The sequence below is a fragment of the Cavia porcellus genome, unplaced genomic scaffold (genome assembly GCF_034190915.1).
Source record: "Cavia porcellus strain 051 isolate PalLab524CR breed Dunkin Hartley unplaced genomic scaffold, mCavPor4.1 scaffold_18, whole genome shotgun sequence".
NCBI classification, from domain to species: domain Eukaryota; kingdom Metazoa; phylum Chordata; class Mammalia; order Rodentia; family Caviidae; genus Cavia; species Cavia porcellus.
Genome location: NW_026947501.1, coordinates 10,116,291 through 10,144,028, shown reverse-complemented (window position 1 = coordinate 10,144,028; position 27,738 = coordinate 10,116,291). Strand labels below are relative to the sequence as shown.

Below are 27,738 nucleotides of genomic sequence, written 5' to 3'. Positions count from 1 at the left end.
GAGTACTGAGCAACTCGATTCCAGCTGTAAGACCAAGCGCAAAAGAACACCGCAGTGCGATAAAAGGCCTTGAGCAGTGTGAGCAGAGCGGGGCAGACAGTGAAATGTCTTACTGGGATCACAGTATCCGCATGGAGTCAGAAGACCCAGGTAAAGCAGGACAAGAACGTCATTTGCAAATAACCCAGGATTCTACGCTGAAATCAGCACACTATGGCTCACAGGTCAAATCTGGCTTATTGTATGACTTACGTATAAAATTTACTTTATAGTTTAAAAACTTTAAATATTTAAAAGATGAATCAAAAGAGTATTATGTGGCATGTAAAAATTAGATGAAATTCAAACCTGTTTCTTCTGACAGTTTTGCTGGAACACAGCCACACCTGTTGATTGGCACAGCATTAAGAAGAGGTGAGCAAGAGATACCCAGCCCCCAAAATCCAAAACATTTACTATTTCTGGCCCTTTACTGAAAGTTTGCCAAGCTTTGTCTCACAGGTTAGCCAGCTCTAACTTTTTCAAGGACGGAAGATTAAACACAGTCATGTCACTAGAAAACACCATGTGCAGAGCGAGTGCCCCATTCACGCACACACGTGCAGACGAGGAGCTGAGCCGACAGGGGCGCTGTCCACTTGCTATTTCTCTCTTCAATTTCCCTACTTGGTGTGTGTGCCGGACAGGAAAGACAACAGCTAGCAGCACGCTAGATTTAAAAGCGTTTAATGACATAGCATATATTTAACAGGGCAAAAGTTGAGAGGTACAGGTCGTACAACGGAGCACCAGGCCTGAGCGACCACCCCTGTTCAGGCCCAGCCTCTGGAGTTCATTCCTATCAATGCCATTTTGATTGTGCAGTAAGATGAGAATTTGTCATTACAATAGTTACAGTGACAGAGAAATGCACACTATGTATCAAATAGCAAGGTAATGAAGCAAATTATAACACAGTGTGGCAACGCACAAGCAAGTAACCATTAGGGTGACATTACTTTGTCCAGTAAATGCTTCAGTTCCACTTGTACACTTACCAATGATTTAAAGGGCTTATTATACATCTAGTTTTATTATACTTTGTACTAGAATTATCTCAAACATACAATATAATGTATTTCAGCAAAAAAAATCAAAATTACAGATTATTTAAAACAGTATCAGTTTTCTATTCCTTCTTGTATACCAATGTTCTTAACTGTAGTAGCTGATGCAGAAAAGCTGCATGTCGTGTGTTAGTAAGTGACGCCAGGTACAAAGGTTTGGTCTGTAGGTTTAACATGAAGCTGCACTATGGCTGCAGCGAGACCTTAATACATAACTGTTTAGTAATGGTCAGACCCACCACGGGCACTTTTAATAGTCAGGACTCAGGGCAATCACCGGAAATAAGTGGAAACGAATGGTGTCAGGAAACCGGTACGTTTTATCTCTGGTGAACACAGGAAATATTGTATAAGCACCGCTGCCTCGCAAACCAACAGCACTAGAGGCGGGTTATTTCCAACACAGCCTCACAAAATTGAGGAACAGTTTAAATACTGAGATCTAATCTATATAATTTCATTTAAAAAATCTGGCCTTCCCTCTGCACCTCAAACTTTTGTAACTTGGAGATCAAGTGTTTAGGTGTATCCCCCTAAAATGCTCCATAAATTAAAAAACAGAAAATCAGCCACGTTGAGGACATTAGGCACAGAGAGTAGTAACGTGTTGGTTCTGAGCTCGCATGCTGGAATTTCACTGGAAAGGTAAGAGAGGGCAGGAGGCGACACAGAGAAGTTCATTTCTTTTTGCCAAACAAGCTGAACCGCTTTTCTTTGTCTTTCTCTTTGTCTTTCTCCCGCTTGCCAGGACTGGATTCGCTGGTGATGGTGACCACGCTGGTGGGCAGGGTCTGCGCGCGGCTGGACGCAGGTGTGCTCTGGGTGCTGGCAGACGTGTCATGTTTGTCAGAGGAGATGGCAGAGGAGATGGCCTGGATCCACGTGTTCATTTCCTCCTGCACAAGGAAGGGAACACAGGTGAGACTCGGCTAAGCAGGTGGGCGCGAGGTGTCCTGGCTGCAGCTGGATGACTGTCCAGTCACCCTGGGCACTGCTGCTCGACACCTCTGCTTTCTCTGCACCCGGCGTGGACACAGAATTCAGTGTTACAATATTCAAGGGTCATCACCGCAGTGCGTGGTCTTACAAGACAAGAGCTGGATGACGGTCTCAGCTTGGAGCGGGGGTTGGTGGTGGCAGGTCTCACTGTATGTAAGGTGCTTTTCTTTCTTTTTAAAAGTCATGTCTCTTGACAGAGGAGCTTTTTCAAATTTAACGAGTTACTGTGCTGCTTTCTCATCAACTAACCTTCTATTTTTTTAACATGGAATACAACATAAAATGCCTGGTGGAAGGGACAGGGTACAGCAGCATCTACACTCAGTCCCGGGACCACTTCACTGCACCTCACCTGCTGGCAGGGCTGGCCAAGGCTTTCCTGCCCAGCTCTGCTCTCTAAGGGGAATGTTGTTCACTGCCTTACAGATTGTAAAGAGAACCAAACACCTTCTACAGTGGGAGACCGAGGAGAGACATTATCACTGATCTTTAACCACATGATTACATTATGAATGAAGTCTATCATCCCATAAACATGTGGACACTCCTAAGTATTTAAAAGAAATGAAACTTGACAACTTACATCATCTTTGGCTTGGAAGAGGTACTCATTGCCATCATTTAGTCTGCAATTTCAGGAAGAGTCAGTCACAATTTAACTTCAGAAAAATAAACATTCCCCAACTTCCATATCCTATGTATGATATGAGCAAGTAATACAATTTACGTAAGAAACACAAACCACAGCTCTATGTGTATCACCAACTGTGCCTACAGACCTGCACGGCTCAACACAGCCCGTTGGCCATCAATCAACTGGTCCAGCCCAACATGCACCTACCTACCTAGGTAGGTAGCTTAACCCCCACTGGAGCCCTCGGAAAAGTCCCAAACATAACAGCATTTGGGTATGTTTTGACAAAGATCACTGGGAATTCCTGGTCATTGGTCTAAATTGAAACCACAGACGGATCTTCAAAAATGATAAGTCTTTTTGAAATTTTGTTACTAAGTTTATATTCCCTATATTTGCAAATTCCAGAAACTCTGAGTAAAAACGAAACAAGGGTTCCTACATTTGCTTCTTACATGTGTCTCAGAATGAAAGGAACCACAGCTAGGGGGCCGTCAGTGTAATGTAGGTGGTGCCCGGCCTCAAGAAAGTTCAACCATTTACTCTAATGCAGACCACAGGAAGAAGGGGCTGCTGGCAGAGAGGGGCGCCTGCCCTGTGCCAACACCCTTACTCTCCAGTGCAGCATCAGGAAGCAGATGAAGGAAAGCCGCCCAGGGACCTGGCTGTCTGTGCCTGTGGACAAAACGTGAAGCATCCTGGCAATGCTTCCCTTTGAGTCCGTGTTCTAATCTAATTGACGGGAAACACAGGTGACTAACACAGAGCTTCCTAGACCCCAAAGCTGTAAAGCAAACTAGTATGATACTAAGTAACTAATCACCAGAATGTTTACTTTCTACATTTTCCAAGAAGTTTGTTTGCCCATTTCCAAATACAGGAACCCATAAGCATGGATGTCATGTGTGGGAAGGCGTGCGTGTCTGACAGGGATCAGCCGCCTGGAGCCGTCTGACTCCAGGCTCCGATCGGGGAGAACAGGGCTCCACCTCCACCTCGGCGTTTCCTGTTTGTCTCCGTCCCCCAGGATGACTCACTCGACCCATATCCAGATAACTCACAAGCGAGTAACAGGGACTCCTGGGCTTGGATAAGCTGAGAAGACGAGGAAACTATTCTTCTGTTTTCCTTAAACTGGAACACAAATAGCCCACCTGAAGTCCTAGGGAGCAGCAAATTCCAAACTGCACAAATAAAAGCTCCTTACCCCTCCAAGTTCAGCCCCAGGGAGGCTGGTGGCTGGTGACAGTCCCCCAAGAACCCAGTGATCTCTGTGACATGCACCCAACTGGCTTTTCAATGATTGCAGGTTTACAATGGCAGAAGACAAGACCAATAAATTCCAGTATTGGGGTAAGAAAACCCCTAGAATAAAAATAAACACTCTCTTACTTTTGGGCAACCACAAAGCACACCATCTCTCACCTTAGCTTGAACACGTGTTTCTTCTTTTTGTAATCAAGAGCTACTTCACAGACAGCTTCTTTCAAACTCACAGGGACCTCACTGTGGTAGGGGATTCCAGAAGCAGCAGTCTTGGCATCTTTATAGAAACCCATTTCTTGGTTATTTATGACACAATAAACATTGTGCCAAGACCTGGGAATAGTAGAGAAAGAAATGTCAAGATTCAAGAATTTGACACAAAAATGGTATTCATAAAACACACTGTTACCCCTTCTTAAAAGACCTTCATAAATTCTGTTACCAGTGGTAGAAAGTCCCTCCGAAGTTCACCAGGACACAGCACATTATTACAGCGGCAGCCTTTCGAGGGTTGTGTTTCTACTTGGGCTTCCTTCTTGTATTAAGGCACTTTTGCTTTTACAGAGGCCTGCTTAGCTCTTAGATTTCACTAGTGTGTAGGACTTTGCTATGATGGGTACAAGCTGGCTCCTTATTTAAAACATACCTGTTCTCAAGCAAAAGCTCCTTGCCTTAAGTTATTCTTTACGCATCTCATTCTTCATGTAAGAGAATCAGACTAAGGCAGCCTTTCTCCACGATCCGATCAACATGGTCAAGCGGGCACACTGTGAAATCTCTTCACCAAGGAAGCCCCTCAGGCTCAGCCTAGTGAACACCTCCTCGAGATCAACTACGAAGGTCTCTTCTTGCTGCTCGCACCCAGGCCTCTCTTCTTTTTCTCAGTGAATAAATAGCACTCTACCCACAATTTCTAATGTCAGGCCTAAGAACGCAAAGCCCCAGATGCACCCACAGAAGCACACGCTCCCAGACCCCAGTGCGGCTCCTGGCTTTGTACAGGCTGACCTTCCACCACTCTGCCCCACCCGTGCTGCTGTTACCTGCTCGAAGCTTTTTTATTGTGGGCCTCCCATTCATGCTTCCTGTTCAGGAAGCCTTCCATCTGGGCTGCAGGCGTCTCCTGGGTTCTGGCCGGCAGGGTAGCAGCACTCTGGGCTGGGAGGGCAGTCATGGCTTTTCGGTCAGAGGTGGGGGAGGGGATGGGGCTGGACTCTTTTGAGCTTGTCCTCTGCTCTGCAGCACCGTTGACCATTTCGCTTGTGTCCACTGTTTCTGCCATCTAGGGACAGTAGAGAGGCCATTCAGCCAACCCCAAGAGCCACAGGAATGATCACATACGCTCTAGCTGACTCGCACAGTGGCTGTGTATAAATGCCTGGCCAGATCGAGGCAGTACAGTAAAACCATTGCACACCCCGCAAAGCCAGCTGGACATCAAGGTCATTAGAAGGTGGGAATGGATTAATGCCGCCCACTTACGGGGAAGTGAGAAAAGCGAAATGCCATTATGAGTTTTACTGCACTCTACTCCTCTGATCAATACACATTTTTAAACATAGTTTAGATTATCTCCTCTTATCGTTACTTTAAGACAAAAAGACAACATTAACAGTCACACATATTAAATAGGAGAGAGAGTGGACGTTATACAGCAGCCACCTTACAACCAAGGATGCCACCAGAAGGGCTGAAAGTTTAAGCGAAAGGGCATTCACAAACAGATGGATAGACAACTCTATCAGAACTACACAGCATTCCCCCAAATAAGACAAGGAAAACATTCAGTTTCTGAAAATGCTGTCTTGTTCTCCTCCCCCTCCCCTCGACACGTCTCATCAACATGCAGAAATTAGGACGACAATCATGCACTTCACATCTACCATCCCAGTTAGCCTTTGGAACTTAGGAGCTGGAAGGAATCAAGGCAAGTCAACAAACACCAATGTAACCACATCTGCCCAAGTTGTATCGTGAGTGGGTTGTAGTTTGTGTTAAAGGAGCTGGTAAAGCCAATCACAGTCACTCAACACCACACAGCTATTTACCCCCAAACATAGACAGAACCAGGGCCTTCCCCATCACGGGTTGGTTGATCACGGTGCCTTGCTGCACTGGGACGAGAAAGCCCAGAGAAAGCCAGGCTTCCAGCGGCTCTGACCCTTCAGGCTGGAGACGTCTTCGGGAGCGTTTCTTCCCAAGCTCAATTAAATTGTAACCCTCATGGCTTTTCGGCTTTGGAAATGTAGTAGGGTCTTGATTCATTATCGAGTGCAGCCTGTGTACCATCAACTGTGTACCATTAACTGTAGCGATCCCTGGTTGATACACCCAGGGTGTGGGATTAGCGAGTTACTAAAGCTGGGTGTGGCTGACGCTTTAGTGGATTACAAACAACCTGCACCCTTCATACAAGGACAAACATAGAGGTGTCAATGGCACACTCATTAGCTAAGTCCCCATCACTGCTACCCAGAATCAAACTGACATCAAATTAGCAGCAACAACCCTGATAGGATGAGCTATGTAGATGAGCCACCACCATTTGAATGCTCACATCTGTCAACTCTCAGGAACCGGGTCACTCACTTAGGTCTTCTCTAAATGGCTGGGCCAATGTTTCATTTTCACTAAACTAGTTCTTTGGGGAAAGGATGAAGAATCACAAGTTTATATGATGCTTGTCATAACATGGAGTTTAGGGTTTGACTAGAGGCTATGGTGCTTTTGATTGTAATCTTTTACTTTCATAAATGGAAAATGTGGAAAATATGTTACTAGAACGGAAAGATACAGGATGTTTGCATGATTAGCTTGGCTTTGTAAGTGACAGCCTGCAGACACATCGTTATGAACAGTGGGCTGTTTAAACTGTCATCTTCCATTTGTTTCTGCAGTGCTGGGGACTGAACCCAGGCTTTGTGCATGCTAAATCTGTTTTCTTTTTTTCTCTCCCACCCCAAAAGGGGTTTTGTTATGTAGCCTCCAGAGTGGCTGGGATGACAGGTGTGCACACTTCACCTGGCTTCTCTTTTCACTTCTAAGGGAGAGACGCAGGAGGGGAAATAAGCAAAAAACAAAACCCTGAGTCAAAAAGATGTGAGGGGATTTTAAAGCTGACAAATCTCTTCTACTGTGAGATTGGACAAGTGGGAATGTAAGTTTGGTGTGGAAGGCCTGAGCCAGGTGTGAGTTGAGAGACACATGGGGTTAGTATGTGCAGAAACCAGATTAAAAAAAAATTTAGTGCTGCAGGTTTGACTTTAAAACTTCTAGTGACAGTCATGACCCGACAGATGTTTATCTGAAAAAAGCTACAATTTATCAAACTTGGTTAGACTTCAAGGTAGGTGAAGGCCGGAAGTCTTCTGAGGTAAATTCTGCAGCAAAAATTTTTTCTTTAGAGTTAGAAGGAAAGAGAAACCCAAACCAGTATGCAGAGGTAATTAATGTTTATGCAAATGAATCACTAACCAAAAAAACAAGGAAAATAAAAGGAACAAAATGAATTTTAATGGACCTGTGCTTTAAGCATGCCAACAGACAACACACCACTAGAGACAAACATCAAAAGCAAATCACAGTGCTATGATCAAACAATGGGTACATGTGAATACACCCCGCCCACCCCACCTTTACCCCGTGTTGCTTTTTTTTAGCAATTAGTCCAGAGTGCTTTAGTGGCCAGGCACATCTGAGATATGCAAATCAGGAAGTGAACATGAATGCAACATGACAACTAGTAGCACAGAAAACACCTGATTGCTTTCCCAAGTGCACGAAGCAACACTATATTTGAGTACATTAACTTGAGTCTCTGCATTATCACTCAAAAGAATGAAATGGCTTTTTTGCCTTCTAATATAATCCAATTGTTAATCCAAAATCTCTTCTGGCAAGCTACACTTTGAAAGTCTAGATAAAAATAGGCATGAGAGCAAATGTTAAAAAGTATCATAGCATTCCTTTCTCATGTGCCTATTTTTCTTCTGAATATAAAAAGCAGTAAAATTAGATATTAGTTCTGATAATATAAAATTTAAACACACACACAAATATATATATATGGAAACGTCACATATATAATACATATAGGTCAATGACACATGTAATATAATTTAGGGCCAGAAACACTCATCAGGTTCCCTAATGATCAAAGGAGGTTTTTTTTTTTTAAGCTCTAAAATGAATTTTGGTGTATTTTAAGGCAGAGACCCAATAATGGTGCACACTACCCCAGAACATAAGAAGCTTGGCATCTATCTATATACCCATCTACAGTCACAAGTAGATAGATATGTACATAGAGATAAAGAAAAACAAACAAGATGCTACATGATGTTATCCTGACAAAAGAAAAAAAAAGACATGCATCATGAAATGAAAAGACAAATGAGACTTAACTCATGGAGAACACATATCAAAACAGGTTTCTGATTCCACTAAGACATCTAAATATGGCAAATGAGCAAGTGAATGTCTCACAAGGCTTTGATGTAATATGGATTTTGTTTTGATCGGTACCAGGAAAGCACTTCTTTCATTATTCCTAAGGAAAAGGATTTCTGTTAAAACATTTTCAATCCCCCTTAGTAGCCTGTTACATGCTATCCTACAAGACTCCATATTAAAGAACTCCACAAAAAGTCTTACAAAATAAATGAATCAAGAGATTCATTTGACATGTACAAAGAGTTTTGTACATAAAAGTGACCTCTGCAGCCAGGAGGCACGGAAGTGCTCCTAGGCACGGTCCATCAACTTCAAGTAATCAGGATGAACCAAAATGGCTTTTGCTCCATTTGACTGAGAAGTTAAAACAGTTTGACACCCTGAAGTCCATGACTGAATGGAGAGGCCTGAAGTCAGGCAGGCGGGCTCACACACTGAGAACGCTGCCATCTGCCATGGCCCCACTCCTGGCAGCGCTGGTCCCGGCCCAGAACCAGGCTGCAGCAAGGGTCAGCAGCAGCTTACTCCCACAAGGCAGCTGCAACACCTCCTGCAAGAAGACCTGCTGCTCAGTTCAGGACTTGGCAGAACAGGGAGCTGGTGCACAAAAAGTAGTAAGTGACCCAAGGGCCTTACAACATTCGTGATGCTGTCCCTAAAGTTAACCTCTTTTCTTTTGTCATCTTCTATGAATGAATAGACGTTACATGGAATGTTCAGCTGACTGGAGGGTTTAATCGTAGTATTGACTGTTTCCTTTCTTCTATCCCAGTCTTCCTAGTTACTAACAAACTGCTGCAGGTTAATAATATCTATAAATAACAGAGTGCCTGTAGCATGATACTGTGTCCTCTTAGTATAACTGGGTGTGCCATACCTGTTAGATTCTAGTTCTCTTCTCCGTTATGCTGTAATCTCATCTAATTTCAACTATTCAAGGAAGAGTTTTGCCAGAAAATCTTAATAAAGTAAAAAGCTCACGATAAATAAACAAAACAAAACAAACAAAAAAAAACCAAGTATGCTGCTTTAAGGCAAAGAGCATCCATCAGTTAAGAGACTCAAAAAAAAAAAAAAAAAAAACAAAACCATGAATTCAATGCAAGCAAATATGAAACCAAGGAAAGATATGAATTATGTAAAATTTTTAACATTTTTGGTTAAGTGGAAGCCAGAGTCAAAACCAACAGGGTTTGGAAAGAATGCCTCTTGACAAATGGTAGTGAACTTCACAGTCCGGACCACGGCTGGTCACTGGCTGTCCGTCTGCTATTAAAGTTTTTGTAGTTTTGGTAGGTTTGAGAGCGGTAACTAACCCGTGGAGATCCTTGTTCAGTTGGCAAACCATTCTGGGAAACTTGCTCTCCTTTTGAAGTATCCCTGTTAGGTAAGGAGAGAAAACAAAAAGGCAGAACAGGGAAGGGGGAGGAAGGGAAGGGAAGAGAAGAGAAGAGAAAAATATAAGCGAGCCTTTTTTTCACAATGTAATCTTTTAAAAGCCTGGAACTTCAAGGGCTTCTAAGACTCCAGATGGGTTAGAGGAGTACTCCAACTCCCACCCTCAGCAAACAAAGGTGACATTAGAGGTTTTCACGGAGCTTGTACCCAACAAAATAATTGGCATTTGCAACCAGAGAACAATTTCTGCCCTTTGTGAGAAGTCATTCAGAACTTTCAAAGCGTCACCCAAAATCACTGGCTTGAAATCCAGGAGGTTAATTCCATCCACTGACAACATGGAAGTTGTGTGTCTGTACATGTGCTACCTGTACGCATACATGCTTGTGCAGGAGCAAGGACACGTGTGTACATCACACTTCTGCCACCTACATAGCTATTGGCTGTGGATCAGTCAGTGTCCTCAGATGTTACGCATGGGTGACTATATGGATCCTGGCAGACCCATGACAACAGGCATGTGGCGAGGCCTTGCGAGGTAAGACTTTGAATAAATGCTCCACAGAGCTCACCTGCCATCCCAGCTGAGACCCAGTCTCTGACACTGCCGTGACTCACCACTGCTGCTGGGACTCTGTCTCCTCTGAAACCTTTGTGCTTGGCTCAGGAGAAGGCGGCTGCCTCTTCCTCTCTTCTTCCTCTTGCTGTCTGCGCACTTCCAGTAACTCCAACTGAGGGAAAACAGTGACACTCAGCAGAGGCCCAGACGCCGCTGCTTTTACACACAGCAGCCAGGGAACCAAGGAGGCCTTCTGTCCAGTTCTCTGTAGTGGCATACACTGGACAACCTAAAGGAAGTTCTAATAGCCTTAGCAAAAAGGGCAATCAGTTCACAGGAATCTATAAAACTGCAGGGAAGAGAAGCCTGTACCCTGAACCAGCAAAATACCCGCAAGTTGTTTTTGTGACCCCTAGAGCATGGATTTACCTTCCAAATTAACAATGCAAACCTCAACTTTGCTGAGGAGGAAAGACCTAGGCCTGGGGGAGCAGGGGTTGCGGGTAGTGGTATCTAAGCTGGATTTTCCATCAAAGCTCAGATAAATTTTCAGCCCCATTAACTAAAAATGATCAAGGAATGTTAAATGCAAATACTGATTTCCCCAAATGAACCTTATCATTCTGTATTCTTAACATGGTCAAATAAAAACATGGACAAGCAAGCAAAACCAAGCAAGAGTTGCCGTGTCTGCAACAACAAACCCAAAATTCAGATAAACACCAAGAACCGCAAACACTTTTGAGGAAACCACTGTGGTGTGATTCTGTGTTTAGCTTGCATTCCAAAGACATAAAAAGTCATTAACTGATCTACATGAAATATAAATAACCTATTTCCTAAGTAAAATGCACACACCAAAAATACTGTTTTGACACAGAAGTACAAAGGTATGTGTTAAACCTCCAGAATCACAGAACTGGAAAGAAAAACATCATGTTTATAAATTGCAAAGAATCTATTTTCCACCAGGAGTGCAACTGTCTGGAGAGAACAAACAGTGCACAGACACTATTCTAGATTCTTTACACTGGCAGAAGATGATGATAAGGAATAGGGAGCGTTTGTTTACACCAGCCTAGGATTCTAACCCTGAAATTCTGAAGGCAAATTTAAGGCCATCTCCTCTGCAGACCAAAGATTCTATGGGTTATAGGAGAAAAAACAAAAGAAAAGAGAAAAACATCACCAGTAAATTCCCAAGCAAGAGGCCAATAAAACTGATCCTATATCTAGGTGCCTATAGCCCTGAACCCCACCATATATCCTGTTCCAAGAGTCCATTTCAAGAAGATTCACACAAACTGGCCAAGCACCCCAGCATCAGTGGTTACTTACTGTGGTCAGCCTTTCCAGGGCAGAGAATCTCTCATCCCAGGTTGCTGCAGACTTTTCAAATGCCTCGTGGCGCTTGATGAGCTTCTCCACCTCATCCACACTTTGGCCGATTTCCCGGCTGGATAGATACGGCTCCTGTCCAAGTAGCCAGGCCTCAGCCACACTGGCATCCCTTGAGAACTGATGGACCTCTAAAACTGCACAGGGGACCAAGAATGACTGAGTGCGGGCCGCAGGGCCACCTGGTACTGCTGCCCTCTGGTGGCAGCTATGTGTGCAAGAAATTTACATCTACTTAAGGGTTTCAGTGGTGTCTAAACTAACCGCAACATGAGCCACACATGAAATTTTAACTTTCCAGCAGCAGTGTTAGGAAGAATAAAAACAGGTGACATTAATTTTAATAAGATGTTTAACCCATTCCTGGGACCCAAAATAGAATGTTAAAAGTATATTTGTGGTGTTCATCCCTATTATAAGCTGCTACTCCCCCCATCACACACTATAAACGCTGTGATGACTCACACATTGCTTTTAAAATGAGGATAAATAACACAGTTTATCTCACAGGATAATTATTATAAGAGGTAAAAACAGGAATATATTTAAAAATCCTTAGAACAATGTCTAATTCACTATAACATTTTTAGCTTTTCTTTGGTTATCAACCTTCCATTAAGATCACCAAATACAGACTGAGGCTAACTTTCAACCTCTTTGATTCTGGAACAAAAATCTGAATTGAAAACAATGAGTAGTATCTTTTTGTCCTCTCCTAGAAGGGTGCTGAAAAATTGTCTCCATAGTCTCCTAAAAAATCACCCAAATCCTCCTCACAACCCTGAGACCAATCGTGAGGGAAAAATGATGACTATGCCACAGACAACTTCTGTAACAACAGTGCCTGGCATGAACTAGGTCACTAAGAGAGAAGTACCCACAGCTCCAATTCATTAAACGCTAAGATCAATGAAACAGGAAAGTAAATTTCCCTGCTTTCTGTGAACACCTAGAAGAGCACAAAGACAAGTGAAGTACGTCCTTACTCAGTCTTAACCATTCCCATCGGTCTTCCCACTTGTCAATCATTTCTTTTCTCTTTTCAGTCAACTGCAGTAACTTTTCCTTGATCTGCATGAAAGAAAGGACCAGGGGAGATCTTAGTAGAATGCACCACACATCCACATGCTTCCCCCTTGACGGGTCACTTCATATAAGCAAAGCTCATTTTCTGCAGAGTACCACTAAGCTAGGAAATGTCTGCCCAGTCTGTCCTGGGAGAGGAGAGAAAGCTGCATTTTTGTGAGGAAACCAAGGATGCATTAGACTCCAGGGCTCCCTACAGCAAATATAGTTACGACAGAGGGCTAGCAAGAGAGGCAAAGCCCTGCCTCTGAGAAGACACCCATTTCCATGAAGGGAAGTACACAGTGAATTTATCATTTATGTCCTAACCAGAATATGCAGTCATCTCACTGAGAAAAAAAGGACCCAGCAAAATGACAACGGAGAAGAGTGTCAGCGACTGAGTACTAAAGGAGGAAAGTGAGACCACTTCTCAATCTGGGCCCTCAAATCTGTCTCTTGTGCCATGCAGTTACTGGCTCTGAGCCTAGAGTCTTGTGTAACTGTCTTAGTCTTGGCAGGCAGGAAAGAAGCAAGTTTTGAAATCTAAGTATGTGTATTGCGAGTGCACATCTAGAGGTGACATGCAGTACATCTGAGCATGTGTCTATTCATACACAGTACTGTGCCATTTTATATGTGGGATTTAAGCATTCTCGGATTTTGGTACTTCTGGCGGTCCTGAAATACACCCTGTGGATAATGAAGGACAACTTTACATATTTCTGGGTCTGCACATGAATATATACAGAACAGACACTTTACACCTTAATACCAGGGCATCTGTCCCAAGACCCCAAAGTAAAGCAGCACTCTACCTCTTCAGACGCGTAGTGTTTTCTTGCCAACAGGGACTTCCCAAGTTCAATGCAGGTTGTAAAACTGTCATTACGAGCATCAATTTCAGCTTTGATACCTTGATGATTATTCATTAATAATTCTACAGATGATACATCCCTAAAATTAAACCAAAACATCTTTAGGAAATCAAGCTTTTCAAATAAATGTGTAATTTCAAAATGTGTAATTGAAACGGGTGGGCTCATTGGCCTTTCTGGGTTTCTATTCAAAGGTCAGTTTGGGTCACTGGTGCTTAAGCCTAATTTAGGACCAGCTCTAAAACCAGACAATCCTATGAAGGCTCCTCTTACTTTTTTTGCATGTGTGCTCAAGTAACTTAAAAAGTTTGTTAGGTATATGCAAGGAAATTGCTGGATTTCTGTTCAAACTTTTACCTTCAAATACAATTCAGAAAGTATCACTTCAAGATGGTACAGAGGCAGTAGTTACTCCGAGCCCTTAGCTGCTACAGGCTCAGAGCTGCAGTGTCTTTGTACTCAAACATAAAGAGATACTCAAAAAGGCAACCAGTTAAAGAAACATACTGGTTTTTCTGGGAGCTACTCATGGATCAAAACTTACTGACACTGGGCCAGGGAATACAGCTGCTTTTTAAATATAATGATAAAAATATTTCTTCTGGGGCTGGGGATTTAGCTCAGCGGCATAAGCACCTGCCTTGCAAGTGCGTGGTCGTGAGTTCGATCCCTGGTACTGGGTTAAAAAAAAAAAAAAAAAAAAGTTCAGACAAAAAAGTATTTCTTCTATTGTGGAAGTTTATTTCTTATTTACAGCTCAGTAAGGAGCTGTTTGGGGTGACCTGGAGGTTACATGTGTATCTGTTTGTTAACTTCTCACTACTGTGTGTGAAACAAAGTCAAATGGAATACAGAGAATAAATATTAAATAATCACTCCCTCCGTGAAAACAGATGTTAAAGGTTAAGTGGCATCTTTGCTATTGTGTATAAAAAGGAACAGAGTGGCATTTAATCCAAAAAACACACACAGAGAAAGAACTCAGAAACGCCATCTCCATCCCAAGATAAGGCAGTCACACCCTGCATACGTGGCTGTTTATGCAGGGTCCACGGATGTGGGCAGGAGGGTCTTGAGGAACCGGAAAACACGAGTAAAGGAAGAGAACCTCGGGGCCCTCAAGCCCCTTCTTCTTGGCATTGTTGTGCAGGAGAAAGCTGAAGCAGTGCAGGCTGCCCCCGAATAAACTGAATCCAGAGCCTAGGGGTGCTACCTTGGCTTCTCTTGGGCTTCAATCTGCCGGATGACATCCTCCATCCAGAGCATGAGGTCACGAACCATGCTGAAGAAGCGGAACTTGTCCCCTGTGTCCACCAGCCGCACTCTGCGGCCCTCACAGGCATCTAGCAGGGATTTCCAGGCTTCTAGCACCTCGTTCTCCCGCTTTTGGATGTCGTCGGCCTTGTCGCCAGCGTAGGCTGCCTGGAGGCGGGCTGCATCCTCCTGCAGCTGCCTCACCTGTGAAGCCACAGCAAGTGTGAGCCGATCCCGCCACTGCAGCCTTCTACCGTCAACCTCGTCCCTTTACCTCCCCTTACAAACTAAATGAGCTGAGGAAAGGTTGCCTGGAGCTAGGCCTTGGGACACAGAATGGCACGAGTGGCTGGGCATGGTGGTGCATGCCTGTGATCCTAGCACTCTGGGCGTGGGGGGAGACAGGAAGAGTGGAAACACCCAGACAGAGTAGGAAAAACCTAAACATTTTAACTGCTCGTTCATTTCAAGATAATTTTTTTAAAAATCATGAATGAGAAATTGCCATGAAGAACACATTTTGAAAATGCTTTTCCATTGCTATGTGATGCTGTTGAAAACAATACACAGTATATCTACTGCCAGAGCTCTCCCACCTGGATACTAACACTTAAAAAAAATGTAACAATGTAGCACCTACGGTGGGTTAAAGAATTCACTGATGTAAAAAAGATAAAATATGAATCAGCCAAATTGCAACAAAACTTTGCATAATCAAAACTAATGGTATTTGGGAAACATAGCTAAAAATGCACTTCTGCTTATATTTACACATTTTTGGTGAGTTAGCTCTTTAGCTATGATGGTCACCTAAAAAAAAAGACTAATTACCAATAAAGCTACCCAAAAACTGGCAAGAGAAATGAACAAGGGAAATGCAAATGTGCTCTAAACATGAAAAGATGTTACAAGCTGATACTGTAATTTGTCATCTATTTTGGAGGGGTCAAAATTCAAGTTTGATGATAGATTTGTTAGTGAGCTGATCTACTGCTGGCAACGTTAAAGCTCCTTTACAAGCTTGTAGTATGTTACAGCTCCATTAGAAGGTATTGGGCAATACTCACTAAAATTATACACACAAGTACATTCTGCACCAGGGAACTGAAGTTTATAGAGTTAAATTAACTTGCAGCTATAGACAGAGACAGGAATTAAAAGTTAAGCTAAAGTGGGAAGACGGTGGCAGTCTAGGTGGTCCATCCAAGAACAAACCCCAAAGTACCAAAGCACAGCGAAGCTGATACACTCTAATTTCTTCCCAGGCCAAATCTGGGCTGTTTTTGTAAATAAAGGTTTCTTAAAACACAGCCATTTGTTTTCAGTGTCTGTGATTATTAAGATGGCAGTGTTGCATAGCTATAGCACATCCTGTCCCACAAAGTACTTACTATCTGGCCTTTAATGCATAACATTTGCCAGTCCTCACAGCAGTCAACACGTTATTGGACCAGAAAAAACCCTGACACTAAGACAAAACATCTTTACTAAAATTGGCCTCTTCTGTTGGACCATGAAATTCAGGGGGAAAAATAAATTTGCTTTCAACTAAAAGGCAAAAGATTATAAACAAGATTCTGCAGAGATTCGAAAGGAAATTAGAGAATGATTACACTACAGTCTTACTGTTAATAAGATCTTTTAAATAAAATCACAGTGGTAGCGACTTTATACTGGGAAAAAAAGGCCAGGCATATTAAAATATGAGAATCCTGTTTCTTCTCTTTTGGGATAGCTGATGAAAACTAGTAAGGCACTGTTTTGGAAGTTATTCTGGAAGGATATAATGATATAATACGAACTCATACTCATGCCTGTAACGGCAAGTGTTTTGCACATGTGGTTTACTTGTTTTAATCATGGGGATGTTTATCTAACAATGTTTAAAAATGTGGCAAACTCAGAACTGTAATGGGCTGAAAAGCTCGAATGGCACATTATAATACTGTGCGTGTACATTTGGGTTTAATCTGAGCAGTCTTTTAAAGCATACTTAGGGAGCTGAGCAAAAGAGATGCTCAGAGGTGCACAATGATGGTCTACAGAGAGAACTCCCCAGGCCACTGCTGCCCCGGGGAGCTCAGCACCCACCTGAGTACCCAGAGCCTGGATGTCATGCTCAAAGGTGGTGTGCATTCGCTGTAAGGTCTCCACGGTGTTTTGATCTCTCCCAAGCTCTTCAGGGAGTTTCTTGTGTTTGTCCTGGATGCGCCCAAAGATTTCCTTGGCATCGTGGTAAAACTTATGCAGTTCATAGGAGGCAGCGAGAATCTGTGTTCTCGTGTCAATGAGCTCCAGGAGGTCAGCCCAGGCTTCGTTGAGGCCGTCCTTCCACTCAGCGATAGTAGCTGCGTCTGAATGTCCAGAGTTGATGAGTTCATCAGCCATGTGATTAACTGTGTCCACACGCTCCTGTCCAATGTTCCCTGTGTCTCGAGCAAATTCCCGGAACCGTTCTTGCAACATCTGAAATGGGGTTGGACATAAAGAAATCAATGAGATCACTGTGAACATTTTACTTTGTGATCTCACAAATGTCGTCTGGACAGAAACTGCATCTAAGTAGGAGGTACCAAGTAATACGCATGATTCGAGAACGACAGATCTCAGTTCCAAACCCTGTAATCAGACCTCTCCTGGCTCTTACGGCACAGTAAAGTGCTGCCTCCATCTCCACGGGGGACTGCACATGCAGAAAGGACAGCCAGCCGAAGTCAAAGTCAGCCAACGAAAAATGCTGAAAGGAATTCATGACCTCTAAAGCAAATCAGGGAATTTAATCTACTCAGAGATGAAGAATACAAATGGCCTCCACACCTCACTACACAACCGCCCCAGCTCTGCCCGAAGTACTTGCCGTGACATGCTCATAGTCCTGCCCCAGTTCGTGGGACCCTGCGACCACTTCCCGCTCGGCGATCCACTGCTCCAGGTCATCCACCTCACGGTTAAGCTGGAACAACCTGTGCCTCTCGTCCAGCTTGCCTCTCCTCTCTTCAGCGAGGTCCTTCAGGCCAGCGTACAGCTTATCCACTTTGGACTGCCGCATGCTGATGCGCTCGCTGGGGGAGGGAGCAGTAGGGGAAAGACTTTACATGTCAGCTTTACTCAGGGGAAAAACAAACGCGGTGGAGTTTATCACATCATATTTCCTTAAGGAAGCTGCTGATTAACCTAGTTAGCCTGAAAAACGAAGCTGCGAAATTTGTCCTCAATTTCAAATAATGAAGAGGTAATATTGAACTTAACCCAGTAAATAAAGGGACTGTCTGCATGCTGGTTCTGCCAATTAAGATTTCTTTCTCTGTTAAAACTTAATGTAAGATTCTAGCTGCCAGAGAAATAAAACAGTCCTGTCCAGCATACCCTGCCCTCCACCTTCTCTGGGCTGTGTCTGCTCTTCTGTCCTCAGAGTGCAGGCTCCTTCCTGGTCATGTTTCATGGGCTTTGGGTACAGTTAGGAGACTGAATTCTCCACCTTCGAATTTACCCCTAGAGTGACAGTCTTGTAACGTGGAACCAGAGACAAGGACTAGCTGGTGCCTATCCCTGGAGACTGGTAGGGCCACCTTTTGGGACTATGCTCAGCAACACTTTAAGAACTCACACACCAATACAGATACCTCACTTTCCCGAACCCACCTTGGCTGAATGCACAAGCCAATTCTGTTCCTTTCTAAGTCATGAAAGGAAGTTGCAGAGAAAGCCTGAATTGACTGCTCTTGCATTTAACAGAAACACACTATACAGTCAGGGAGTACCACACAGTGACCGATCTCCCATTTTGAGCACTTGATATATAAGAGTCTTATTTTTTCTTGGAGCTGTTTATTTTATAAGTCCACGTATTCTTGTTTACTCCTCTTCAAGCCAGTAACTGTTCTCCCAAATGGGAGACTTAATTCAACTCAGCATAAGTACTCTGATTCCTTGTATCTGTAAATCAACTGGTACCTTTGATCTTTGTTTGAGAGGTAGGGTCTCCCTGTGCAGTACAGACCAGCCTTGAACTTACTGTGCCATCAAGCTAGCCTCAAGCTTACAATCCTCCTGCCTCAGTCTCCCAAGTGATGGGATTTCTAAGATTGTGTTACCTGCCTAGCTCTAACTGGTACTTGTGACTCATAACATTAATAATCTTTCAATAGGGCCTTGGCCAACAGGAGACATTTACCCCACAGGAACAATTTTCAAATCTAATGGTTTATCCTAAATTACTGGGTGTTTTAAAAATGCTTCCTAAAGATCCAGCTTACCATGAATTTTAAGACACTGCTGGTTTCTGTTTTGGGTAAGTGACCTCCATGGAAGAACCCTCAGCCTGGTGTCATCCTTATAATGGAGCACCCACCTTTCAGGATGGCTGTCAGCCACCAGAGCCCGACTGGTCTTGGAGAGCTGATGCACTGTCTCTGCATAGTCCTCTACAGCTTGCTCCAAAATCTGGTGCTTTTTCAACATGGAGACAGCACTCTGCTCATCCTGAAAAGAGATGGGCTGTCATAATCAGAACCAGACACTCTGGCCTGAGAGCAACTCGAGGAGTGACAGGCTACCTGCACAGCAGGGCAGAAGGAATGATCATCAGAAGAAAACACGAGAAGTGTGACAGTGACTATGAACACAGAAGCATCCCAAGAACATAGACATGGACTAGACCTCAGGAGATCTTTGTCAAAGTGCACGTGGTGGTGCAGAGTGACTAAGGCTCCTCTGAGAGGCCGAGTACAGCTCAGGCAGCCCGGGTGTATCCTGGACAGCTGAACACCAGGCTACCTGGTGTACTGAAATGTTTATTTCATGTGATCACAAAACTCATCCTGTATATTGTAAAGGTTACAAGTAATCCCCTAAAGGATTCTAGCAAATTACTGCTTTTAAAAAAGGAACAGAAAGAATCTTAATCACAGATGATTCAGGCAAGAAAATCTTTTCTGAGACAGGGTTTACTATGCAGTCCAGGCTAACTGCAAACACACAGAGATCTTCCTGCCTCAGCCTCCTGAACTGTAGGATCACAGGCATGTGCCACTATGCCTAGCTTTAAAAAAGAAAATCTTGTACTAATCAAATAGCAGCCAGAATTTAGACCTCTGTGCACTCTCATGAAAAACAAGCTCAGAGTCTAGGTAGCTCCTGCAGCGCAGTCCCGCGAAGAGCGGGGACTGCGCACCTTGGCCTTCTCCTCAGACATCATGTACAGCTCCTGCTCACTCATCCAGGCCTCGGCCTCGGCCGCGTCGAAGTAGTACTGCTGGGCCTCGTGCGCCTCCTGCAGCCGCCGGTGGCGCTGCTCCGTCTCCTCCATCAGGAGGCCCCACAGCTGCTTCAGGTCCGTGAGCCTCTGCCGGATGGCCTCAGCGTTGAGGCTGCTGCTGTCGGTGACAATGTTCTGGCTCCTCTCAAAGATGTCATCGATGCGGGGCTGGTGGCCCTGGATTTCTTTCTGGAGGGTCTGTGTTGGCACAGAAAACACACAAAAAGCCTTGCTAAATGGCCATGATCTCCAGCTAAGTCAAGATGAAACTGGAAGCCTTAAAACGCTCTCACTTTCTCTGACTTACCCAGAGCGATTATCTAACAGGCTGAGCTAGCCAGAGCAGCAACACTTACCTGGTTTTTCTTTATCAACAGCTGCACAGTCTGGAGATTGTGGCCATGATCCGTGGAAGTCGCCAAAGGCATCCTTTCACCAACCCACAACTGGAAATAATTAAAAATAAGTGGCCAGGACAGAACAGAACAACAAATATATACAAGAAGGCAAGAGATGGGGCAGGGGGCCAGTTTCAGAAAGTATCCCCAATCCCTGCTCACAGGGCTTCAAGTGGACTTTCTTCTTAGATATAAGGTAAGAGCCTTCAAACTTCAGACTCACTGTGAATCCCTGTGGTTGCTTTTAAAGCACTGCTCTAAGGGCATTAAGGGTGTCTTTAGAAAACCAAAGAGAACCCTGTGCTTCATTTTATGGGGGAGGTAAAGATACCCTAACATGCAAAGTGTGGGCACAAGAGCTCAGGTCACTAAGGCGGCCTAAGGTGAACATGACAGAGGTGAAGACGTGGGCTGGGGACGAGGCAAGGTTATTACAGAAAAGCCACTTGTGCAAATGGGGTCACTTACAATCTCATCCTCCACATCCCTGTTGAACTGATGGATCTCTTTGGAGGCCAACAGGTTGTGCTTCCTCTCATTCAGGGGCTCCAGAAGCTCCATGAACTTGGTCTGCACTGTGAGGCGCTTGCTGTCCACCTCGTCGGTGCTCTTCCCCTCCTGACTCAGTGCCTGGGCCTGGCTCTGGAGTTCCTCTATTTCCTTCTTCCGTACCTCCATCTGATTCTCCAGCATCTGACCATGCAAGACAAGCAGCCATAAAGTCAAAGCCAGAGAAGACATAAACAGTGATTGGAAATGTTTCATGCACTGGGCAAAATGGAATACTGAAGAATATGGAATTTTACACAGTGTAGAGCCAAGGAAGGTTCTAAGATTGATCAGCTGGCAATCTAGCTCATCAGTGCATGTTTGAAAACACTCCTTTCTAGGGTTTTAAAACATGAAGTAAAATTCAAATCAATACAGAAACTTTAGGAAAGGAAAGACTGAGAGAAGAATTATGAGAGATGAGTAGTCATCATTTACTTTCCAGAGAACAGTTTCACTGTAAAAAAGGAGTTGCTGAGAGGTTCTGTTCTTTTAAGCAGGAAAATATATCTGCCTTTCCTTTCTTCAGTGAGAAAGCAGAGTATGGTCCCACTGGATAATCAAGAGCAACACACACTCATTTTTCATTTGTATGAAGAAAATGAGCCAAAGTGAAAGTAGAGGTGCCTGCTCAGAAACTATCATACTGGGAACACCACACACCGTCACCGTCACCGTCACACAGACTAGACAGAGGAATCCATGTCTGGAAACAAACTGACTGCCTTTTCTTGGAAGAGGAAGCATGTGACTATGACCAAAATCCCTTTTGAAAAATATTCCTTTATGCATAAAACCTGAAGCATAACCAACTCATTCCGCAAAAGGAATGGTGTCACTTTGGATAAAGAAGCCAGCCTCGGCATATGACCAAGACTATCTTGTAATGACTGGTTCTAATTGGACTGCTGGGCCTTGGACGTGGCTCCAGGCTGCAAAGCCCACGAGAGGAGCCCCTGGAATATTCTGCTGTGGCCTTGCTTTCTCAACACAAGTGTTTTCTCATTAATGCAAGATAAACTGATTTGCCTTTAGCATTATCATGATATAAAAAACTTAACACCTTTATTACCTATAAAGCATCATGAACAACTCATGTAATATCGCCCAATTAGACATCTTACAACAAAAAAAGCAAACATGATTACTCTTATTCATATAATATTTACTCCACTATAAATGGTGACATCAACTAAAAAGAAAATAAGAAAAACTACTGCCACATACAGGCACCCGACACTTCTACTAATACCGATTTTCCAGCTGACTCTGGGAACACCCTGTGATGCTGACAGCTAGCACTTTGCTGGGCATTAAAATCCCTTTTTTCCACGGAAAAGCAAATGAGGATGATGCCTGGGTCGTATGTACGAGGCTGTCCACCCCACTTGCCTGCTGCTTTTTCAGCAGGATGTTGACGCTGGTAAGGTCTTTGCCGTAGTCGTCAGACTGAATCTGACTCTCCAGGCCATGCAGCCACTTGTCTAGATCTGCACAACTCTGGGTGAAAAGTTCAGCCTTGTTTGCATCAAAGAGCCGCTGGGCCTTGGTCTGGGTGGTAGATTCAAGGACTTCCCACATTTTATGCAAACCAGTGAGTTTCTCTTTCACCACGGCTTCTGTCTCTGGCTTTTCTGAAATGAGCTGCATTCCTTCCTAGAAAACACAAACCAACATAGTTATAAGTAAATAAATGTAGTTTGTAGAGAATAAACATCATTGTGAAAAACCTAAGATGTGTGTTCTATAATTTACCCTTTCATTCAATATACAGTCTTTCCATATGAAGTTACTGCTCAGTAAAATCAACGATGGCCCACACTCTCTTGGTGGGAGTTGAGGAATTGGTGATACACAATTAAAGTTTCAATGAGGGCAATGAGAGGGTTAATGCTGATGATGTAAGCTTTTATCCTTTCCACTCTGTGGCCGAAGGATCACATGTATACTTCTTTCAACCCTTGAGGGCCTAACACAGAGGACAGTGGCACCCGCTTGAGGCACCAGTTACCTGGAGGCCCGTAAAGAGGACTGCGACTCTGAGGTCAGTCTGGGCAACTTACTGAGACACAGTTTCAGACAATAAACTGGGGTGGGGGATACAAGTCAGATGAGTGCTTGTCTGTCATGTTTGAAGCTCTGGATTCAATTCCTAAACACTATAAAGAAATTTTTTAAAAAGTGTCTTACACAATATAAAATTTAAGGGCACAAAAAGAAGGTGGGGAACTCATGCATCTCAGATATGGGCACAGAATTTCCAGTGCAAAAATTATACACTACAGTAATTAGTACAGTGCCCGCTGTACAGCATCACATAGCTAAGAAGTGAAATGGGGACCATCTTTAAACACTGTAACTCACCTTCTCAATTTTGTCAAGCCATTCTTTGTTGGACGCAAGTTCTGCCATGAATGCTTGATGTTTTAACCATTTACTGTGCAGATTTCTGGCTTCATCGTAAGACATGTCCTGGGCTGTAAGCATCTTTTCATTGATCCAGAGAGACAGCTAGGGAAAAGCATCAGGAAGGTTTGCAAATGTAAACGTTTGCCCTTTTTTCTCTCTGGAAAGGCCTGTGCTCATGTCATGCTGTGAATACTGCTTTATATTTCCATGTCAAGTATTTAAATTTACACATTGGATTCATCATGACAGATGCCCATCATAAAGAAGTTTGCACTTTTGTTCTAAACTGTGCGTCTAACATCAAATCTAGGACACTAACATGGTGAACCAGCTTTCAGACTATATGATATTCTCAACCAACTTTTCCCCAAATGTTTTTGCTTAAAATTCTGTTCTAAACGTTCAAGTCACATTCTCTTTCAAGTACCTGTCTAAACTACACCAACTTCATCACGATTGACTTTCTGTATTTCATTTTGCAGTCTTTACCCTTCTACGTTCTTTTAAGGACAAAGTGAAACAAAACAAAAACAAATCTCATTTATCCATCTCAAAGCACCACTTTGTGGGTACGCAGATGGGAATGCCAAAGAGCATAAATAACTCGTTCACTGTAAGGCTAAGGCAACAAAGATGCCCTTTCTGTGTTTCTAATCTTTACCTTTATTTTCTATAGCCTCTAAGTCTCTAAAGAATCTTCTGTTCAGACCAAGATCACTTCACAGGATTTGACTCAGACCTACCAGGTCTACTTGGAGCTGCACACAGCCTGCCAGGTGCTGCCAGACTTAGAGGGCACTCCCTTAAGAAGCCTGGGGCGGGAGTCAGCCAAACACAGGCTCTGACCCACCTCTCTGCTTTTTTCGCTGACTTGGCTCCTACTTATTCCTGTCTGTCTAGAAGCGGCCAGACCAGAGTCCTGACTCCAATGGACTCACAGCATTAACACAGGGACAGCTCTGCGCTTAGCAAGGCAGGAAATACACAAAGGAACAGAGCTGGTTGAGTTAGAAGAAGCAGGAACCATGTCTGTTTTCCTGGTGACTACAGAGGTCCACTCTGTGCTAGTCACAAGTCTGCACCTCAGTGCTTTCATTGTTTCATCTCCCAAGGTCTAGAAGCAGCACCCACGACCAAAGAAGTCCTCACAGAAGTGACCCCCCAGGCTGCTCATACTCTCACTGCTGCTCAGACAGTGACAACCAAAGTTCTGCCCTTTAGAAATGATGTCAGGGGAGGCACTGTAGGGCACAGAAGCACTCCTGGCTTGGAAAGCAGGTGAACTTGGGCACCAATCCTATCTTTCCCTAGCTATTCACCACGAGTAACAGCAGGAAGCAATCGCACAAGAGCAGATCTCACAACCCATGGCTCCAGGAGAAAGGGAGTATTGAAAAGAGGGCAAGTCTTGGATTCTCTGCACCTCAAACCATACCAGAAACCAGAAATGTTTATTAAACTTGACCCTGGGATCCTAGGTCAAGCACTATCAGCCCAACAGTTACTTTTTTAAAAAACACGTATAAGTAGTTCCAAACTCCATTCTCAGTGATTCTGGCTTTAAAGGGGTGTATTTTGATGAATCTGAATGATGGGAAGTTTATTAAAGTATGACAGAGATCGCCTCTTTGCTTATCTTTCTATACCAAGGATTTAGAGTCCCCAGCTCTGACCTAAATTCGGTCCTATGTAGACTATGTGCTGCCGTGGCACCTGACACTGCTGGCAGACATTATGGCTACATTAATGTTTAAGGGGACTCATGGAGAAGTGGGCAGAACAAGGGAAGTAAGATAAAGTCAGAGACTTAGCAGAACAGTCAGACTTGCAAAACATCTCCTGGACATAAAGAAGCCCAACTCTAGCTGTCCTGCCTGTTCTGAGGGGAAATCACTCAGGTGTGAGGCTCTCGGCAGACAGAGCAGTCACTGAAGTCAGCCAGAGTGTGCAGAGTGACAAGGATGCTAATTTACAGAAAGTGGAAACAAAGATCAAAAGACCTTTAAGTCTGACCATTTCCTGTGATTCCCCTGGAAAGGACATCACTTTATATACTAACTTTTCCTGCATACTTCTATTTATAAATCTGTGACTGGAGAGTAGCAAACAAGAGGACTGAAAATTTCAAACATAAACAGATTTTTCTCAAGGGTTTCCCTTGATCACTCATCTGTTCATTCCTTGGCATCCTCTTCTCATTAGCCCAGGTTTCACAATGAATAAATTTCACTTTATTAGCTTGCCCTTTAAAAGCAGTAACAGAAGATCCCATCCATACCCTGTCCAAAGGATCAGGGACTGGGGTTAAAATATATCTGCCCAGTCTGCAAACACCAAATTCCTTTAATTCCCTTCAGCGAGAAGAGGCTACTGGCACTGCCGCAGCACAGCAAGCTCGCTTCATAGCTCACGTCAGGTCTCGCCCTCTGCCCAGAGCTCCTGTTTGGGCCCTGGGGTTTCTGCCAGTGAGATTCTGCCCCAATGTGTTATTCATGTTCACAAGGCACTCAGGAGAGGACTCGTGTCTTCAGTCTCTGCCTGGTGCCAGGCAATCCCCCAGAGACCTAGATCTGTCACTGTGTCACGTAAAGCTGACAGACCCTAACCACAGTTTAGGGGCTTTCCTTTTTAACCTTTAGCTGCTAGAGCACGTTCTGAGATTTATAGTACTTATGAGCACAAAGAATGGTGTCTGTCACAGAAAATCTAGTAGCTGTCATTAAAGACATACTTAACAGCCACGTATTTGTATGCGAGGTATAATAATGTGATTGTATTCTTAGCACAGATCTCATCCTGCCCCTGTGCTCTTCACTCTCGAGGGCCCTAACGTTTCACAAGGACATACTCACTCCACGTTTGCTGCCAAGGGTAAGACAGTGTGCTCTGGCTAACAGAAATATGATGTGCTCACGAACTCACACATACGGAGTCAGCTGGATTCTTTTCTCCAGCTAGCTTGCAGAGATACTATAATTTTCTGGCCAACTTTAGTTTTCAAGTTTGTTTATGTAGGTTTTAGGGGAGCATGAAGTAGCACGAGAATCACCATATTAATACCGTATGTTAAAACTAGTGCTTGAAATCAGAATTACTGTTCTTGGCATACTGAACACATATGTAGGGAGCCTGAAGAGTAGATATATCAAGGTCATAAAAGAGTGAAATCCAGTTTATGGTTTTAAAATATATGCTTCTTACTTGGGAGCCACTTTTGGTTTCTGCTAGCTCTTTCTTTCTATATTACAGTACTTAAGTGAACCTTGCTTTAAAAGCTAAAATAGCACTGCATGCTTTTTAAGGTGCAGAGTATTTCTGAACATCACTGCCTAACAGAAATCTCCATCACTGCAATGATGGAGGGGTTCCATGTCTATGTTGTCCAATATGATACTCATATTTGGCAACTGACTACTTAAAACACAGCTAATGTGATGGAGGAATTATGTTCTTAGTTTTAATTAATTTAAAGTGAAATAGCTACCTATGGTTAATAACTACTATAATGGACTGCTCAGTCCTATACTGTATTATTCAAATTACCAGAGTCTAGGTTCCTCTAAGTGGTAGTTTGTAAGGTAGAGAACTGACAAAGTGCCTTATCTTGTTTGTCATTTGTAAACCAAAGAGTAATATAATAAAAATTTCTGACCTCATTAATTTTATAATTTAGAGTCCAGCCAAACATTGGCTATTGTTAAAAACCAGCAAGGGAAGGGAAGGACTGAAAGACAACACACCTCTTGACAGTCTTGCAGGAATTTCTGAAGATCTCTGTTGTCCTTTAATCTCATTAGAAGTTCACTGGCTGCCTCACGATTCTTCCTATGTCTGTTGAAATAATAAAAAAAAAAAATTTTTTTTTAAAGAAAAAATACAGAATTTACAAGTCAGTTTCTTCCCTGAGTTTCTATATATGCCAAAAAGTTTGCTTATTGCTGCTACTTAGGTCAAGACAGCAAGATGAACCAAGGTTTTTAGCATCCTTCAAATGAATAAATTCTGGTACAAGAGTGATCCTAACACCTATCTAAGCCATATAACAGGCCAATGACACAGGAAAAAGATCTGTATTTTCTAATCTAGTCAAGGGGGAAAATGTGAGCATGTACTCTA

At 43.4% G+C, this 27,738-nt stretch overlaps 1 protein-coding gene across 6 annotated transcripts in view; it reads right to left on the bottom strand.

Moving 5' to 3' along the window:
• Positions 1-710: 710 nt before the first annotated feature.
• The window catches only part of Sptbn1 (spectrin beta, non-erythrocytic 1), a 202,642-nt gene continuing 175,614 nt past the window's right edge, over positions 711-27,738 (bottom strand). For 5 of the 6 annotated variants that reach the window (XM_063229379.1, XM_063229382.1, XM_063229381.1 and 2 more), the window contains 19 exons: positions 27,363-27,453; positions 23,578-23,724; positions 22,606-22,869; positions 21,133-21,357; positions 20,623-20,712; positions 20,183-20,464; positions 19,361-19,491; positions 17,867-18,071; positions 17,101-17,475; positions 14,969-15,213; positions 13,696-13,834; positions 12,799-12,883; positions 11,753-11,949; positions 10,474-10,586; positions 9,774-9,837; positions 5,049-5,287; positions 4,165-4,338; positions 2,689-2,731; positions 711-2,002 (listed from right to left, as the gene is read on the bottom strand). In XM_063229379.1, coding sequence (XP_063085449.1) covers positions 1,784-2,002; positions 2,689-2,731; positions 4,165-4,338; positions 5,049-5,287; positions 9,774-9,837; positions 10,474-10,586; positions 11,753-11,949; positions 12,799-12,883; positions 13,696-13,834; positions 14,969-15,213; positions 17,101-17,475; positions 17,867-18,071; positions 19,361-19,491; positions 20,183-20,464; positions 20,623-20,712; positions 21,133-21,357; positions 22,606-22,869; positions 23,578-23,724; positions 27,363-27,453 — 3,328 coding nt within the window. In that variant the 3' untranslated portion in view covers positions 711-1,783. Of the gene's footprint in view, positions 2,003-2,688; positions 2,732-4,164; positions 4,339-5,048; positions 5,288-6,053; positions 8,352-9,773; positions 9,838-10,473; positions 10,587-11,752; positions 11,950-12,798; positions 12,884-13,695; positions 13,835-14,968; positions 15,214-17,100; positions 17,476-17,866; positions 18,072-19,360; positions 19,492-20,182; positions 20,465-20,622; positions 20,713-21,132; positions 21,358-22,605; positions 22,870-23,577; positions 23,725-27,362; positions 27,454-27,738 lie in introns of those variants that run through there. The other variant, XR_010040545.1, reaches the window with a different exon arrangement.